Source organism: Heterocephalus glaber, unplaced genomic scaffold, assembly GCF_053883595.1.
Source record: "Heterocephalus glaber isolate CG9 unplaced genomic scaffold, H.glaber_assembly_v1.0 deba00001498, whole genome shotgun sequence".
NCBI lineage: Eukaryota > Metazoa > Chordata > Mammalia > Rodentia > Bathyergidae > Heterocephalus > Heterocephalus glaber.
Genome location: NW_028258321.1, coordinates 7205303 through 7220373, shown reverse-complemented (window position 1 = coordinate 7220373; position 15071 = coordinate 7205303). Strand labels below are relative to the sequence as shown.

The 15071-nt window shown below is 39.0% G+C and overlaps 1 protein-coding gene and 1 pseudogene across 4 annotated transcripts in view; both read left to right on the top strand.

The window, feature by feature from the left end:
• Slf2 (SMC5/6 complex localization factor 2) overlaps positions 1 to 15071 on the top strand; it is a 50754-nt gene that overhangs the window by 12130 nt on the left and 23553 nt on the right. For all 3 annotated transcript variants that reach the window (XR_002389783.2, XM_004866314.3, XM_004866316.4), the window contains exons 7-11: positions 3104 to 3226; positions 3580 to 3747; positions 5400 to 5502; positions 12519 to 12594; positions 13969 to 14110. Coding sequence is in view for 2 of the 3 variants with exons in the window: in XM_004866314.3 (XP_004866371.1) it covers positions 3104 to 3226; positions 3580 to 3747; positions 5400 to 5502; positions 12519 to 12594; positions 13969 to 14110 (612 nt within the window). In the remaining variant the exon portion in view is untranslated. The remainder of the gene's footprint in view (positions 1 to 3103; positions 3227 to 3579; positions 3748 to 5399; positions 5503 to 12518; positions 12595 to 13968; positions 14111 to 15071) is intronic.
• Positions 5509 to 12511, top strand: LOC110346024 (coiled-coil domain-containing protein 90B, mitochondrial pseudogene; annotated as a pseudogene). Its single transcript, XR_015440684.1, has one exon. The product of XR_015440684.1 is annotated as a coiled-coil domain-containing protein 90B, mitochondrial pseudogene (transcript).

The following is a 15071-nucleotide window of genomic DNA, read 5'->3' as shown; positions in this document are numbered from 1 at the left end:
CCTAGTTTCTCACTGTATGGATACACAAAAACACATTCATCCAAATCCTTGCTGTGAAAAGAATGTCATTCTATTACTATAATGCTGTAATGAACTCTACAGTGATGAGAAAGTCCCTTGAAAAAGAATGTGTTAAAAATGCAATGGCAAGCCTCTTAAAAATAAAAATAAAAAATACATAAATTTACCTTCAAAAATAGAAATCAGCACACATTTTGCATTTATACCATTATAGTAGTTCGTCTGTTGTCATCTGTGATAGAAATATGGGTTCTCTTCATAGACTAGATGAAAAGGTCCAGTTTTGGGCCGGGGATTTAGCTCAGTGGTTCCACTGCCTGCCTCACAAGCACAAGGTCCTGAGTTTGATCCCCAGTACCAAAAAAAAAGAGAGAGAGAGACAGAGAGAGAGAGAAAGAGAGAGGAAGGAAGGAAGGAAAGGAAAGAAAGAAAGAGAGAAAGAAAAAAGCAAAGGTCCAGGTTTAGGGGCCCAGGGATTTAGCTCAATGGTAGAGTGTTTGGCTGGTGTGCACAGAGCCCTGGGTTTAATCTTCAGCACCACACACACACGCAAAAGGCAGGTTTGTATAGTATATGGTGGGTTGCATTAACTAAAGTTTCTTTCTGTTGATCACAGCTTAGTAGCTAATTAAATCCTTGATCAGAAGGATGGGTAGAATTTATTAAGTGTACAGTTCATTAAGTACATTGACATTATTGTACAACTTTATCATCATCCAACTCCAGAACTTTTGTGTTCTCAAACTACATACCAATTAAACAATAATTCTGCATTTTTCTCTTCTCTCCTGCCTGTGACAACTAACATTCTATTTTCTTTCTCTCTGAAATTGCCTATTCTAAATACTTGTATACACGGGATCATCAGTGTTTGTCCTTTTATGACTGGCTAACTTTGCTTAGCATAATATCTTCATTGTTCTTTAATGGCAAGATTGTGTCAGAATTTGCTTCCTTTTTATGGTTGACCATTTCATTTTATTATTATGTGTATACCATATTTTGTTTATTCATCTATGGCCACTTAGGTTTTATCTACTCTTTGGCTATTGTGAATAATGTTGTTATGAATATGAGTGTACATATCATAAAGACACACCTTTTCATTACTTTGGGGGTGTTCCTATAAATGGACTTGCTGAATCATAAGGTAAGTGTTTCATTTTGGGCAGAACTGCCACACTGTTGCCCACCAGCAATGATAAAAGTTACCTTTCTCTGTGTACTCTCCAACACTTACCTTTCCTCCTTTTTGATAACTGTCCTAGTAGATGTGAAGTGGTACCTCATGATGGTTTTGATTTGCATCTCCCTACTAACTGAACATATGGGATATCTTTTCATGTGCCATTAGCCATTACATAGCTGCTTTGATGGAATGGCTGGGCAGATTCTCTGCCTTTTTTTAATCAGGTTTAGTTTTTCTGTTGTTCACACAGATAAAGTGTTTTTAAACATTAGTTCACCAAATCTAAGTTTTGAAACCAGCATAACTAGACATATTTCTATTATCAAGTTACTTTTTTGAGTGAAGATTTCAAAATTATGAATACCCACCTCATCCCACAAAAACACCCATAGCCAGAAAAATCAGCAAGTTCAGGGTCATAATTTCCCTAATAAAATCTTCATGACTCGTAGTCATAGAGCAGTGATGGCGAACCTTTTAGAGCTTTCAGTGATACAAACAGCTCGCTGTGGCACATGTGTCATAGGTTTGCCACCACTGTTACAAACTGTTAAGACTAATATGAAGGGGGAAATATATTCCTCATTAATCCAAGGCATAGCTGTGAAACTAGCGCAGAGGACTTCACTGAAAGTTTGCCTGACTTGATTATAAGAAGTTGGTATATGTGTATCTCAAACTTGATGACCAAAGAGCTAAATATAGGAATTTTGTAGACAGTTACTAGGTCAAAGTTTTTTCCTCTTTGAATTTATAATTAGAGAAATTATCCCTATTATAAAATTCTTTAAATATTTGGTGAATTCAGGAGATCAGGGATGTGAAATCCGAAGTTGCTTATTTAAAATTGAGCATTGCTCAGACCAAAGGGGTAGATGTTAGTTTAATCTGATGATTGACTTTTTGTAGGGATAAAACAGTATATTTACTGGTTTTTTACCATTTTGTAAGCCATGCATTGTTTGTGGTTGGAGCAGAGAATAACTTTGATTTAAAAATGCAATGTCAATAGGATCTAGAGTTCAGATTGGGCACCTAGTGAGATCCTGTCACAAAATACAAGGTGCTAGGGGTGTAGTGCAGTACAGAGGCCCTGGATTCAATCCCCAGTACCACCAAAAAAATTTAAAAGGAGGCAGTGTATGTCAGATGTGGAGGCACATGCCTGTAATCCCAGGTACTCAGGAAGCTGAGGCAGGGTGATTGCAGGGTTTAAGGCCAGCCAGGACAATCTAGCAATATCCTGTCTCAAAAGTAAGAGATGAAAAGGGCTGGAGATGTGACTAGTGGTAGAGTGTCCCTGGGTTTGATCCCCAGTGGTGCTAAAAAGGATGGGGGCTGATGTTTGTTTCCTCATCTAAAACGTTGATAATAATAAACTGCTACCCAGGAGTTGCTGAGGATTCAGAGAGCTAACACACAAAGCCCTCAGTACTGCACTGTCATGTAGTAGGTGCTCAATGTTAGGGCTAGGGAGATGATGACCACAGTGACAACAAGCTGCTGCTAGGAAGCCTAGTTGGCACCATCAGACTGTTACTCTCTTAGACCTCAGAGGAGCACTAAAGATGACAGAGGGCAATAAAATTAATGGTTTTCTTCTTTGCTGTTTTTCTTTTCCTATCCTCTGATGATTTGGACAGGTCATTCTGGAAGTCCTAGCTATAAGTCTTATATTCAAGTTTTTTATGTGATGGTGTGCTCTTTTGAACATCATGATGTATTTGGGAGATGTGATGCAACCTATAGTATAACATAATTTGTCATATGATAGGGAACCTAATAAGGATTTTCCCTTGTGCCACTTGTGCTGCTTTTAGACACCAACTAAAGCTTTTTTTTTTTTTTTAATTTTTAGAGTAAACTTTATCCTAGCATTCTTTTGATTCTCAGGCTAGATGAACTACAGAAGCAACTACAAGAAGACATAAGGCAGGGTCGAGGCATTAAATCTCCAATTAGAATTGGAGATCAAGACAGTACGGATGATGAGGATGACCTCTTAGAAGAACACAGGTAAAGTATTTTTCATAACTTACACACATGCCTTGTTGCTTTCACATTGTTTAGGTTTTGTGAAATAAATGAGCCCCTGACAGCTGTTAATATGGTGAATAATGTATGCTGAGCTTCAGATCCATCTGTGATGATGCTGGAAGGCAAATGTTCAAGCCAACTTACACATTTTGTCTTTCTTCCGGTTATTGCTCCTTTTCATGCAGACACATTTAGTGGCTTTTGACTTTATCAAAAGTGAGTCTAATCTGGGGTTACCGTTAATTATAAAAAAAGTTTTCTTTGCACTCAACTTTTAAGTACAAACCACATGTACTGTAACTATTCAGTATTCATTAACTTTTTTATTTCAGAGAATTTCTAAAGAAATTTTCAGTTACAATTGATGCTATTCCTGATCATCACCCAGGTGAAGAAATATTTAATTTCCTCAATTCTGGAAAGATTTTCAATCAGTATACATTGGATTTAAGAGACTCTGGTTTTATCGGACAAAGTGCTGTAGAAAAGCTTATTCTCAAGTAAGTAGAAAAACTATGAGAAAAGAAAAAAAAATGGAAATGAAATCTGTGTAAATAGGGAAGGGTGGAGGGAGTGAAGGGTACACAGGTAATGAGGAAAAAATAAGAACCAAGTTACATCATGTACAGGTATAAGCACCCAGTGATAAATATAAACGAATTGTATACCTAAAATGTACCAATAAAAGAACTAAAAAATAAATAAATAAATAAATAATAAAAATAAAAATCAAGTAAGTAAAAAACAAACACTTTGCTTTATTTTGGATAAAAAAATTAAGACCCAGGTATGGTGGCACATGCCTATAGTCCAGCACTCGAGAGGCTGAGGCAGGGGGATTGCTGTGAGTTTGAGGCCAGCATGGGCTACAAAGTGAGTTCAAGACCAGCCTGAGCTACATAGCAAGACCCTGTCTCAAAAAAGACAACCAAAAAAATTAGAAAACTTTTGCCTGCCATGGACAGTAGTGCATACCTCTGATCCCAGCTACTTGGGAGGCTGAGACTGGAGGAGCACAGGTTCAAGGCCATCCTGGGCAAGTTCATAAGACACTGTCAAAATAAAAATAAAAAATGACTAGGGATGTAGCTCACTGGTAGAGCTCTTGCATAGTATGAGGTCCTGGGTTCAATTCTCAGTACTACTTGAAAAAAAAAGGAGGGAATAAAGAACAAAAAGGAAAAAGAAATTCTGTCCAGCATGGTCTTCTAAACAGTTAATTTCCAGGTCATGGATTTAGCTCAGCAGCGCTGTTCCTGCCTTACAGACGCAAGGTCCTGAATTTGATGGAGGGGTTGGGGCAACAGTTAATTTCTGTTAGTGCCTGTCTAATTTCCTATGCCTTTTATTAGTCTTTCTCTTTATGTTTTCTCAATCACAGGTGTGCTGATAGTGGTTTAGCACATCCTTTGTTTTTATGAGGATTAAAAACTGTGTAACAGCAGTAACTGTTAGAATGGCAGAGACTTAAACACGAAGTATACTTCTCTCTGATATGGAAGCTGCTGTGATATTTTTATCACATAATCCTCCTCCTCCTCCTCCATTTTTAGCACCTCACTGCTTCAGTCTGTGGGAGTTCCAGCCTTTATGTTCAGATAACCAGAAATCTCCCACCGCACTAGAATTTCCTCAACATAGGCATGCTTAGCGACAAGGAAAGCAGGGAAGTAATTTTTATTTCAGACAGCCAGTATGCCCAGTTAAAACTTAGGGCTCAGTTATTAACAAAGGCAAAAATTGATGTTAATATTGTCAACTAGTAATCTCTATCACAATGCCCAAGTTGTTATGATTTCTCCCAGGGCATAATGCAGGTTTAGAGAGATCGCATTAATTCTAATACTGAGTTCTATGAAGTATACTCCCAACCCGGCAAAAAAAAAAATGATGTGCTCTCCTCTAAACACTGCTGGCACACTTTGCTTTGTCCAACAGGTAAGTGTGGAGCCAACCCAACAGATGGAGTAAGCATTAGGCCATCAGTTGCATTTTGTTTTAGGAATAACCCATCCATACTAGTATAAAGTCCACATCCATAGATTGAAGATAATTCTTTTGCTTATTCCCTAATTATGTTAGGTGTGGTGGTAGTAGTGGAAGTGTGATTTTTGCCATGAAGGTAACATTTTGATTTTCCTTTTTTTTTCAGATCAGGAAAAACAGATCAGATTTTTTTGACAACACAAGGCTTCCTTACTTCTGCTTATCATTATGTCCAGTGTCCTGTACCTGTGTTAAAGTGGTTGTTTCGGGTAAGAAAAATACTTGGAAGTTGAACATAATTTTTTTTGTGCATTATTAGAGAAAAAATTTGAATATCAAACTCATGACCTCAGTAAGTTAGAGTAAGACAAGAAGTCACCCTAAAGAGATGGCAAAGTGGTAGCAAAGATTGTTTGCAGGATAGCCAGTAATGCTTAACACAGTCAGACAGGTTTGTCACACTACTAAGTCAATGTTACAGGTAGTTTTAGAAGCAATCTAATGTTTAAATACATAATTTCTTTTTAACTTTTTCATGTTTATTGTAGTACCTGTATAGATTGTCAGGATTTCAATTCTAATTAAAATTTACCCATTAACTACATCATATAAATCCAGTTTTCTTTTCTACATTCATGTTTACTACTTAAGAAGCTATCATGGTTTTGCTTTATATAAGTGGTAACTGTGTGTGTGTGTGCGTGCACGTGCATGTGTGTGTTACTGGGAATTGAACCTAGAGCCTTCACGCTGAGCAGCATCCCCATCCCTTTTTACATTTTTAAATTTTGAGACAGGGTCTCTTTTACTGGGATGCACATTGCAATCTTGCCTCAGCCTTCCAGAGTGCTAGGATACAAGTGTGTGCCACCACGCCCAGGTCTAAGTGGTAACTTGTAAATGCCAGTGGCATCGTTGATTTTGTAGAGAGAGTTCAGGTGCTGCTCTAGATATTTTTGATCTTCCAGCAAAAAACATCATCCATGTGGAATTTTATTCCTCTTAATGTCTATATGGTTCAGAAGACATCAATTCACGATTAAGTAATGGAGACTGGTGAGACTGGAGGCCCGGGACAGCTTTTTATGCTACACGAGGTTCTATACTGACAACCAGTATGCAATGCCTAGTTAGGTTGGAATTATTGTCCTTCCATAGATAGGAAAGATTATGAAAGACAGATTTTTTTCTCAGGTTATTGGAGTAGTTCTGCTTTAATAAAATCTTAAATGTATGAAAAATATATATTAGGTGAAAAAATTCATAGTATTAAAATCTTTTACAACATATAAAAGTTTGCTGTGGGAATTCTATTTTTAAAAACTCTCATTGGTGAGAACATGAAGTGTCCCTGGGCTTGGTGCCTCTTGCGCTCTGCTGGCAGTGGGGGCCGCTGGGTTTCAACTCTGCAGGGGTGTTTCTCGCTGGCCCTGCAGAGAGATTTCTTGACCACTACAAGCAAGGAGGGATATGATAGGAGGCCAGTGGACATAACTCCTTTAGAACAAAGGAAATTAGCTTTTGATACCCATGCATTGGTTCTGGATTTAGAAACTCATGGATTTGACAAAGCACAAGCAGAAACAATTGTATCAGCATTAACCACTTTATCTAATGTCAGCCTGGATACTATCTATAAGGAGATGGTCACTCAGGCGCAACAGGAAATAACAGTTCAACAGCTAATGGCTCATTTGGATTCTATCAGGAAAGATGTGGACATCCTAGAAAAAAGTGAAATTTGTAAATCAGAGCAGAGAATGAGAAAACGAAAATTGAATTAGATCAAGTTAAACAACAACTGATACATGAAACCAGCCGAATCAGAGCAGATAATAAACTGGACATCAACCTAGAAAGAAGCAGAGTAGCAGATATGTTTACAGATCAAGAAAAGCAACTTATGGAAGCAACCACAGAATTTACCAGAAAGGATACCCAAACCAAAAGTGTTATTTCAGAGACCATTAATAAAATTGACACTGAAATTGCTTCCCTAAAAACACTGATGGAGTCTAACAAACTTGAGACAATTCGTTATCTTGCAGCCTCAGTGTTTACTTGCTTGGCAATAGCTTTGGGATTTTATAGATTCCGGAAGTACTACTAATGATGCTACCACTGCTGCTAATGACTTCTTAGAACACTACCCCAAGACAGATTTTCTTTCAACACTGTCAGTTGCTGAAGAAACTTATTACAAGATTATCCAAGTATATATGAACTAGAAAAGCGTTACATGTATTTCAGCTTGATTTTGTGTCTTTGGTTTATGTTGAAAAGCTATCATCCAAAACCTGGTTTTTTTGAGATGAAAGAGCATTCTGTCCCCAACTTGGGATAGTTCATAGAAAAGGAACCAGAATTTTCTTGTTTTTGAACAGCTTTATAAATAAAATTTTTTTTTTTTTTTTGGTACCGGGGATAGAACTCGGGTCCTTACGCTTGCGCAGCAGTTGGCAAAACTACTGAGCTAAATCCCCGGCCCTATAAATAAAATTTTGTTGATATCTGCAAAAACACCCCCTATCATTGGCATCAGAGAACCATAGCTATTATGTGTGAACTGAGAAGTGAAAAAAATGGAGTTCCTACTGTGGGCTCTAAGCAGAGGAGAGATCTACTACTATAACCTTTCATTCTTTTTTTAATATACTTGGCTTTTTTTCCCCCTTGAGACAGCACTTTGTGTTTCAGCCTGGCCTCAAACTCTTGTCAATCCTCCTGTCTCACCCTCCCTACTGTGGGTATCGCAGGTGTGCACCCAGCGTCTGTAGTTGGCATTTTTGAGTGCCAACTGTATGAGGACTGGAGAGAACAGCAGTAAAAAAGGAGTCAGTGTCTGATCTTAGAAAGCTCACATTCTAGTATAGTGGAGAGACAGTAAGCAAGTTTGTGGACATTTATAAATAGGTATGGCAGATGATAAGTGCGGTGAGCAAAATTAAAGGAGGCTGGGGTAGATAACAGAATACTAGTGGGGGAGAGAAGGTTTTCTTTCTTTTTTTTAATATAAGGTAGTTGGTGAAGCCCTTTCTGTTAAGATTAGATCTGGACACAGGAGTAACTTGTCAGTTAATATTCCTGAAGGGTCCCCTTTCTCACTCAGTAAATAGACACATGCTCCAGGTAAGGTGTGTCTTCCCAACATTTTTCAGTGAGACTTAGCAATCTGAAAGCCAGTGATGGGAAGGGACTCACTCCTGTGTAAAGGAAGCATTGCATTTTTTAAATCAAAACATTTATTGGTACACTTTAGACGTACATAATGCTAACATTCATCATAGGGAATTTGTACCTGTGCATCATATACCTTGCTGCTTCTCTTTTTTCCATTCCCACTCTTCGACCCTCCTTATTTACAAAAGCTTTGTTTACATTTTTTCCTTCTATTTTTACTTTCTAGTCCCTTCTTTCCTTTCCCCCTCGCCCCTCCCTTGTTCCCCTTCTCATCTGAACATTTTCTTCCCATTTCCCAATATCTATCATGCATTTTAGTTATTTCCACTTAAAAGTTTCTCACACCAGAGAAACAGTGCAGTATTTAAATGAGTTTGTCGGATTTATTTCAAAATATAGTCTCAAGGTGCCTCCATTTAGCTAGAAATGTCTCAAGCTCATCCTTCTTTATGGCAGAGTAGTACTTTGTTGTATAAAAAAACCCACATCATTATCCATTCTTGAGGGAAGCATTTTAGGCAGAGAGAAGAGCAAGTAATGCAGAGAGAACAGGCAGGAACATTTGCTTTCAGTGGTGGGAGACTCGCAAGGTGGACCCTTTAATTATTTTTTTTAACAGTCCTAATCAAAATTTGCCTCCCACCCAGGCATGGTGGCACATACCTGTAGTGCCAGCACTCGGGAGCCTGAGGCAGGAGGATTGCTGTGAGTTCAAGGCCAGCCTGGACTACATAGTGAGCTCAAGCCCAATCCAAACTACATAACAAGAGCTTGTCTCAAAAACAAACCAAAAAGCTGGCCTCCCTGGGGTTTCACTCTAGTGGCACTAATTACCTTTTCTAAGCTTCCCTAACAGGCCTCGTGTCTGAGTGTTTCTTTATTTTGAAATAACTGCTGCGGTCTTTGTCCTTCTCCTCCACTGAACACTCTCCAGGCTCTTGCTATTCTGATGATCTTGCTAAAGGACTTTGCTCATCAGTGTCACCCCAAAAGGATGCTGCACCCCATAAATGGACACAGGTCCTTGATAGGCCTGTCCAAGCTGCAGTTCCCAGTGCAGTTCTCCTGTCTGACTCGCCTGTGTATTCGTATTGTAATTCAAAGCTTGTTTGCTGTCTTCATTATTCTCTTAGCTGTGCATTTTTTTCCTTAACTTAGAAATCAGACTTTGCATTTGTCCATGTTAATTTTCATCTTGTTATGTGGGCCTATCATAGCTATAAAAACCGATGAATACAGTTTACACTCCTGAGGCGTAGTGGTGCATGCCTGTGATCCCAGCATTTGGGAGGCTGAGGCAGGAGGATTGCCATGAGTTCAAGGCCAGCCTGAATTACATAGCAAGACCTTGTCTCAAAAAGCAAAATGAAACAGAAAATACCTGTGTGTGTGTGTGTGTGTGTGTGTGTGTGTGTGTGTGTGTGTGTGTGTGTATCTATAGTTTACTGTCCATCTGAGGAGGTTTTTACTCTCTTCATATTATTTTTTTGGAACCAGGGTAATAATCATTTATGAAGTGGTATGGTTTTGTTTTGTTGGCTTTTTGAGGCAAGGTCTCACTATGTAATTCACTATGAACTTGCTGTGTAGCCCAGGCTGGCCTTAAATTCTCAGTGATCCTCCTCCAGCCTCAGCCTCCTAAGTATTGGGATTACAGGCATGCACCACCATGCCCATTTTATGAAGTATTTTCTATGTGCTAGACGCCTTGTCTGTTTCTCATTGTCAGTTCCAAATCCATTTTCATGGAGAGGCTTTGCCAACTTGTATTTTTTTAGTGTGTCCAAATTTATTGTAATGCTCTTGTCCTAATACTATTCAGTTAGCTTTTTTTTTTTTTTGGTATGGAGAATCGAACTCGGGACCTTGCACTTGTGACACCAAACCACTGAGCTAAATCCCTGGCCCTCAATTAGCTTTTTAAAAGGTATAGCTGGGTGTGGTGGCTCACTTGTAATCCCAGCCCTCAGGAGACTGAGGCAGGAGGATCACCACAAGTTCAAGGCCAGTTTGGGCTACACACAGTGAGTGCTAGGATTACAGGTGTGCACCACTGTGCCTGTCTTTACTCTCATCTAAGGGCTGAGGTGTGTAGCTCAGTGACACCGCCTACCTTGTAAGTGCAAGGTCCTGAGTTCAATCCCCAGTACCAAAAGAAGAAAAGAAAAAATTATAAAGCAAGCTGAATTCCTCCCAAACCTAGAGCTGTTTACTTTTTTTGTTGTTTTTTGGGTACCAGGGATCGAACTCTGGTCCTTGCACTTGCGAGGCAGGCGGCGGAACCACTGAGCTAAATCCCCGGCCCACTGTTGACATTTTGACCAGTGTTTCTAGACTGTTCTCTACAAACAAAAATTACTATCTAACTTAAACACAGTGTGTGAATATGTTTTGTAATTTTTTTTTATTTCAGATAATGAACTATTGAGTATTTTAATCTCAACACATATATTATCCTTTTATCTTTTTCAGTGGCTTTATAGTATTCCTTTGCCAGGCTGTACCATGATTTATTTGAGCCAGTCTCAGCCATGCATAGTAATGCATGCCTGTAGTCCCAGCTATACAGGAGGCTGAGACAGATTACTTGAGTATACAGGTTTGAGTCCAACCTGGACAACATATAGACCCCAGCTCAAGAAACAAAATTAAACCAATCTCAGTAGACATTAGATTTTTGTGCATACCTTTTCTTGGTGGTTTTAGGGGTTGAACCCAGGGCCTCATGCCTGCTAGGTAAGTACTGCCACTGACCTACACACCCACCACTGTATATACTTATTTTCACATTTATTCATTTAAAATTAATGTATTGCTCACTGTAGAATTCATCACACATCAGGAAAGATTGTTATCTAAACCTGTTGTGTGTACAGCGTGTCTACTGGCAGAACTTAACACACATGGCAGAGACATTTTAAATTATATAGGCCATATACCTGATTGAGATCAGTTTGGATTATCCCTTCCTAGACTTTAGGTTTGTTGGTTTGCTTGTTTGTTTTCATCCTGTTTTTGTTTTTTTGATATGAACTCACTACATAGGCCAGGATGGTATTGAACCCACTGTCCTGTCTCTGCCCGGGACTACATGCATGTGCTATATGACACCTGGCTTACATTTTAGGTGTAAATTTATTATAAACTCAGTCTGTGGGTCCGAAGCGAAAGAAAAAGATAACAATTGAGTACAGTGTGTGTCCTGTACAAACCCACTTTTCTGTTACCTTCAATGTATTATATTACTTTTAGCCTTTTTTTCTTCCTTGGTTCTAGAAATCAAACTTAGGGCCTCATACCTGCTTAGCACACATTTTACCACGGAGCTGTACCCTAGTCTTAAATTTTTTTTTTTAACTTGAGATTTTGTTCCCAAAAATTTGTCTCTGCATCAAAATTCATGTAGTAAAAAAGCTGACTAGGTGAAAGTTTAAAGTACAATGATTTTGCCTAAGTATTACTAAAATTTCTTTAAAATTTTTACTAAATAACACTGTTAAAAGATGGCGGCTTGCCTCTTTTCTAATTCTCTTGTGAACACAATATTATTAATATTTTGATATTTGCCAGTGTTGAAGTCAACTATGGTAGCTTTTTGTTGCTTTTCATTGCATGTCTTTGATAGTGATATTGAACAACTTTTTTTTTTTTTATACCAGGGATCAAGTTCGGGTCCTTGCTCTTGCACAGCAGGCAGCGGCACCACTGAGCTACATCCCCGGCCCTAAGAAAGTTTTAAAAACACAAGCAACATGTTAGAGTAGAAAACTCCTTGGCCGGAGATGTAGCTCAGTGGTTTCACCGCCTGCTGTGCAAGCACAAGGACCCAAGTTCGATCCCCGGTACCAAAAAAAAAAAAAAGAGCAGAAAACTCCTGACTTTGGAATCAAACCTGGATTTCATCTTCCATGTATCACCTGTCACATTGCACATAGTATTTTATTTCTCTGTGTCTATGCCCTCATATAAGTCATGAGGACCACTCATCATAAGGTTATTGTTAAGTATTAAATGGAAGGCACATAAAACACCTTCATATGCACCTCACAAATATTAGATGCTCGTGTTTCCCTTTCTGATACTGTCACTGATGTACTTTGCACAGATGATGTCAGTTCATACAGACTGTATTGTGTCGGTGCAGATTTTAAGTACGTTGATGGAAATAACAATTAGAAATGGTAAGTATATAAATTTACTGTGACTTATAGCCTGTATTATTATCTGTTATTCTGTGATATCTTTCATACTGACAAATATTAGTATATTTGGAAATGTAGAATCTAAAATTATTTTTGTAGTCAGACATGTTTAATAATGAAATTCTAGGGCTGGGGATTTAGCTGTGTGGTTCCACTGCCTGCCTGGCAAACACAAGGTCCTGAGTTCGATCCCTGGTACCAAAAAAAAAATGAAATTGTAGTAAAAAATGATGCCTGGGATTTAGCTCAGCAGGCACAGTCCCTGCCTGGCAAGCACAAGGTCCTGAGTTCGATCCCTGGTACCAAAAAAACCAAAAAATGAGTATCTGCATTTTTCTAGTCATGAAGAAGGGGTTAAGATCTTACACGTGGCAACCATTGCCTAATATTTATCAAATCATAGCTTACTTTGCAGCCTAAGTGAAAATAGTGGCAAATTTATTTATGTGTTTAGCCAGTTTTATTTAGCTTCTTGGTGAGCAAATATATATATATATTCTTTTGATTGATTGGAAGCAAAATTTATTTGAAAAAGTAAAAGTGAAAAGTGAGCAAGAAACTGGCTCTGCAGAGCGAGCTTGGGCTGAGTGAAAGGCAAAAGCAAGATGAGAGTGCACCCTGGAGGAACAGGGCGGGCTGTCATGAGGACAGCCACGGTAGCCAGGAGTGTGGTGAGCGTCCACTGGGCATGGTGGTGCACACCTGCAATCCCAGCATGATGGGGGCGGAGGGCCATTGCAAGTTCCAGCCTCACCTGGGCAGCTTACTGACTGGGTAAGACACTGTCTCAAAAAACAGGAAAGGAGATGTATGTAGTTCAGTCCCCAGGAGAAAATCATATAATGATAGAAGCATTGTGGTTTACCTGATGATTTGTTTGGGAAATTAAGACTAAAGGCATTTCAGATTCTCTTTCTATGTTAAAAGTCGTTAGAATTTAACCCTTGCTATTTCTTAGTCATTTCCAAGTGTGCTACCTACTTCCTTCTGAGTTACATTCCACCACTCAGATATTTCCTTCACAGATGTCATTTCACTCACTTACTTGAAAATCTACAGTTCCTGTGATCATTCTGTAATTTAACTGTACAGTGGTACCTCACATCCTCTGGTCAGGTTCAGTGTTGTCCTTATGGGGAAATTTGATTCAGTCCTCATCCAATTCAATTTGCTATCAGAATCATGGAAAGGATTAGGTTCCTGAACTGAGGTATCATTGTATCATTGATATATCATTAACATGTCATTTCTATAAATAACTATAGTAATCTACACTTCATGTGCAGATTATTGTTTTGCCAGTGTGGGCATGTGGACAAATGATTTGGAATAACATTTTTTTCTATTAACCAGATTCTTTCAGCGACTCAGCGGTTTGGCCCTGGATACCGTCACTGTCTGACATAGCAGCTGTGCTTCTCAATCTAGGGATTGGCTTTCGGTCTTTGTTTCCTCTGGAGAATTTTCAGCCAGACTTTAATGAAGACGATCTAGTGTGAGTTTTCTTTTCTTAATGGACTCGAGAAACATCATTTAAGACAACTTATATAAAATCATAGTAAATTAATAAGTTCACTGTTAATCCTTGACTTGTTTTTAAAGTCTCTCAAAGTCAAGATCAGTAAGATTGGCCATTGTTATTTAACATTGTTTTGCAGGTATCAGCCAAGGTAATTAGACAAGAGAAAAACATAAAAATTAGAAAGGATTTGTTGAAAGCTTACCTAATAGGCTTAACCTGTACACAGGAGCATACAAATCAGTTGAAAAACTGCCGAATAAGAAGGGAATTTGGTACAGATGCCAGGGTATTAACATTTAAAAGAAACCGAGAGGGCCAGGGATTTAGCTCAGTGGTTCTGCCGCCTGCTTTGCAAGCACAAGGTCCTGAGTTCAATCCCCGGTACCAAAAAAAACAAAGCTAAAAAGAAACCGAGAGCCCTCATTCCTGATCTATAACTAATTACAGATGTGTGTATGAAGGAACAGAAATGACTTTACTCAGCGGGAAGCCCACCAGGCTTTCAGATATGAAAATTCATCATTCTAAATGATGAAACCCTATTAAGAAATGCCCACAGGACTTGGGGGGCTTGTAGGGGAGTTGGGACCATCCTGTTGGTTCTGAGTCCTATGGAAGAAAATAATGCCCAGGAAATTGATGAGGCGGGACTCGCCTCACAGGTGGAATGGAATGGTACAAGTGGGAGGACGCAGAGTTCATCGTGGGCGAAGCACGGAAGGCCAAGCAGACCCACGTCTGTATAGGCCCTCGGCAGCAGCGCCTCAGAAAGGAGGACGAGTGGGGCATTGCGGTCTGCTGTCACCCAGCATTAGGGACAAACAGCATTAGGAAAACAGCTGATTTATAGCTCAGACCTATAGATCAGAGATTTAAATGTGCAGAACAATAGTAATAAGTGTAACATACAAGTAACAGAAAAAACTGGCAGGGT